This window comes from Octopus sinensis, linkage group LG2, assembly GCF_006345805.1.
Source record: "Octopus sinensis linkage group LG2, ASM634580v1, whole genome shotgun sequence".
NCBI classification, from domain to species: domain Eukaryota; kingdom Metazoa; phylum Mollusca; class Cephalopoda; order Octopoda; family Octopodidae; genus Octopus; species Octopus sinensis.
The window spans coordinates 146,385,153-146,388,581 of record NC_042998.1 but is presented as its reverse complement, the minus strand read 5'-3'; the positions used below and the strand labels follow the sequence as shown (position 1 = coordinate 146,388,581).

Below are 3,429 nucleotides of genomic sequence, written 5' to 3'. Positions count from 1 at the left end.
AAGCGTATTATAAGAAAACACTGATCGGTTGAAGTTACATCCTTAAAGATGCTCGATCGCCCCTTAAGCCATTGTTGGAGTAATTACTACTCCTATTTTTGTAAAAAAAACTAAATGCTGCACTAAGAGGAGTGTAACTTAATAGGTTTCTCTTTGTGAAATGGGCTGACTGTGTGCTGGTAGTTTTAGAGTAAAAGCGGATGTAAAGCCCATTACACACGTCTGAGAGGATGATGTCTAAATCAGCTGCTTTGTGAAGCTGCACGTTACTTTTTCACAGTGTAAACAGTTACGAAGTCTCATACTAATACCTCTTGGTAGACAATATTTTTCGTTCTACCTCGGGGTGAGTAAACGAAGAGACTTTCTTTGCTTCCCACCCGGGAACAACCGAGGTATAGCTGACCGTATGAAAAGCATGATTCATCTAAATGCAGCCCTGCCACCGATAGTGTCTGCCCCTGTGACTTATTGATTAACATTGCAAAACATAGTCTAAGGGGGAACTGCAGACGTCGAAATGCAAAGGGAATATCTGCACCAGATGGAATGAGAGGGATTCTGATAACTTCAAGATAGTTCACTGCCCGGTCGTCGTCGAGTACAGAATCGATTGACCCGTACACGTGCAACCTTCCGGGAAGCGAATGCAGCAGCTTAGCGTTGAGAGTGGTTACTGTGCTGTTTTTTGGAGCCAAAATGGCTCTTTCAGAAATCCAATTCATGTCAAGGTAGTTCCTTTGTAGATTTGGAAAGTCATGTACTTCTAGTTCATCGGAATTACTGACAGTGGTGCAGAGGTGAGTTAGTGACAGTTTTCCGTTTTCATCGAGCTGAACAATACTGTTTCCGATTGACAATGTGTCAGATGCAAAATCTGATGCAATCTGGTCACCACAAAGCTGCGCTCTTATGTTTGTTTTGGGAGACAATGTTGTAACATTTTGCCACAGCCGGGAGCACTTTAGGCAAGCCCTGACAACATCTGCCCTGGTTCCCTTGGGTATTACAGGAAGCGTTTGTCGGAAATCGCCAGACAGGAGGAGAGTTATACCAGCCATCGTAGCGGGACAGTCTCTGATGTCTTGAAGAGTGGTGTTGAGAGCTTCGAGGGATCGCTTGTGGGCCATTGTGCATTCATCCCAAACTATCAGCTGGCAACTTCGGAGAATCAAGCCCTTTTCAGACGTTTTCGGACCTTGCCAAATCAAATGGTAGCTTAAAGGTTGAGTGCGCCGTCCTGCCCACGGGCAGTAAAGTTGCTGCAATGCCAGAGGAGGTCACAGCCTCGGTTACGTCTTTTCGGTGTCTTACTTTAGCAAGTAGAAGCTGAATAACGAACGTTTTTCCGGTCCTTCCAGGTGCATCAAGAAAAAATACCCCCTTTTCGTTTCTGCATGTGGTCAAAGATGGTACTGTAAGCCCACTGTTGCTCAGGCAGAAGTTTGGGCTCATTTTGCTGGATGTATTGATTAAGGACAGTGTCATAGGACGTTTCACATATTAACTCTGTTGGTATTGAAGGCGTACCGTGGCACAATGGTTGCGGCAGCCCGTATGTAGGTAAGGTATTATCTCCCAGAGAAACAGTCATGTTCTCTATGTCAAGTAAAGCACAGTTGTAAATGAAATCATTTTCAGCAGGTAAGCAGGTATGATGCAGTTGAGCCTGATAATGGAAGTCTTCTGATAGGTCGTGTCTGTACTTAAACCACAATGAATGGGGATCGGGAAGTTGGCAAATGTGCAGGAGTACAGGAAACAGAGCTCTGAGACTTTTCGGTGACTGTGAAACAGCAGCCTCCACAAGCGTAACATCCCACAGCGCACCGTCTTCTAGCAGCCCACGTAGTAAGCAGGTCCCCTTGAGTGTAGCACATGTATGGCCGTTCACGGTCTTTAATTGGTCGAAGGACTTTGGACCCCTTACCTCGTGAAGCAGCAATCGGAAGTAGAAGCATTCTTGTTAGCCCTGCTGAACCGTATACACTCTGCTGAGGCAATTATCAAATTTAATTTCAGGGTGACCATCAACGGTTCGACCTAACTTTCTTCGCTGCCACTTTTACTTATTCCATGTGTAGTATGACGGGACTTGAGGATTAAGCAGATCTTGTGCAAACAGGTCTACCTGGTAGAGTTTGAAGAAAACCGTGTTGTATCTATTGATTGCCTAGTCAGTCGAGTAGCAGTGGAAGCGGTTGGCCGTTTTCAAGGTGCACTACAAGCTGATGGATTGGCGGATGCCTTTGATGCAGTGGAAACCCGAAAATGCGCCAGAAGGCTTCGTTACTACTTATGTACCTGCCTACTTGGTATTGCATTATTTCATCTCGGACTCAGTCTGATTGCAGGCCGAACACAGCAGCATCAGAGCCTTTGTTGATGTGCTTGCACACATATTTGATGGACTTTACAGAATTGCAGAGCTCGACATTTCTGTGAGCATTGAATGCTTTCGACAGGATTGGGCAGTAAGGCACTATCCATCTGTTGTCTACTTGTCTACTTCATACGAACCAACATGCGCTGTGAATCCATCGTCCCCAGGTTTCCTTCGTCTGTACAGAGGGTACCCGTCGTGCCCGGATTGTGTTTCCTGAAGGAATTGTTTTGGGTATTTCTAGCTGCAAACTGACCCTTTCATGCAAGGTGATCGAAGGTTGAATCCTCGTCCGCAGGGACCATGGATCATGTTTGTGTATGCATTCATCCTTGTTTTTTTTATACATTCGCTGCTTTCTTCCAAGGAATCTAATGCGTTAGCTTAGTTTTTCCTTGGAGCTGGCCAGATTGGAGTAATCTCAAGAATAATCAGCCGAAATTTTGAGTATAATCTGGTTCTTGACTGAAGAAAGAAAACTTCAAATGACCCGTCCTTATTTTTTTATCGTCTATCAGGATGTTTATATATATATATATATATATATATAGTTAGCGGCGTACGTACACTTTGTTCTCTTATATATATATATATATATATATATATATATAATATATATATATAAATATACATAGGCGTAGGAGTGGCTGTATGGTAAGTAGCTCGCTTACCAACCACATGGTCCCGAGTTCAGTCCCACTGCGTGGAACCTTGGGCAAGTGTCTTCTACTATAGCCTCGGGCCGACCAAAGCCTTGTGCTTGGATTTGGTAGGCGGAAACTGGAAGAAGCCCGTCGTATATGTGTATATATGTATTTGTATGTGTGTATATGTTTATGTGTCTTGACAACCGATGCTGGTGTGTTTACGTCCCCGTAACTTAGCGGTTCGGCAAAAGATACCGATAGAAAAAGTACTAGGCAAATGACTGAAACAAGTAAAAGAGTAATATATATATATATGTAGTAAATATCCAACTTTATATATATATCTTAATAATACTAAAATTCTAGAGATGTTTGTGTGTACCCGAAATATCTCAGAAA

At 43.5% G+C, this 3,429-nt stretch overlaps 1 protein-coding gene across 1 annotated transcript; it reads right to left on the bottom strand.

The window, feature by feature from the left end:
• Positions 1–299: 299 nt before the first annotated feature.
• On the bottom strand, positions 300–1,130 carry LOC115226173. Its single transcript, XM_029797174.1, has one exon. It carries the CDS (start codon positions 1,128–1,130, stop codon positions 300–302), a length of 831 nt encoding a protein of 276 aa, XP_029653034.1.
• Positions 1,131–3,429: the final 2,299 nt, after the last annotated feature.

Excerpts from the sequence above, each read along its gene's own strand:
- LOC115226173 (XM_029797174.1), bottom strand. The coding sequence starts at position 1,130 with ATGGCCCACAAGCGATCCCTCGAAGCTCTCAACACCACTCTTCAAGAC.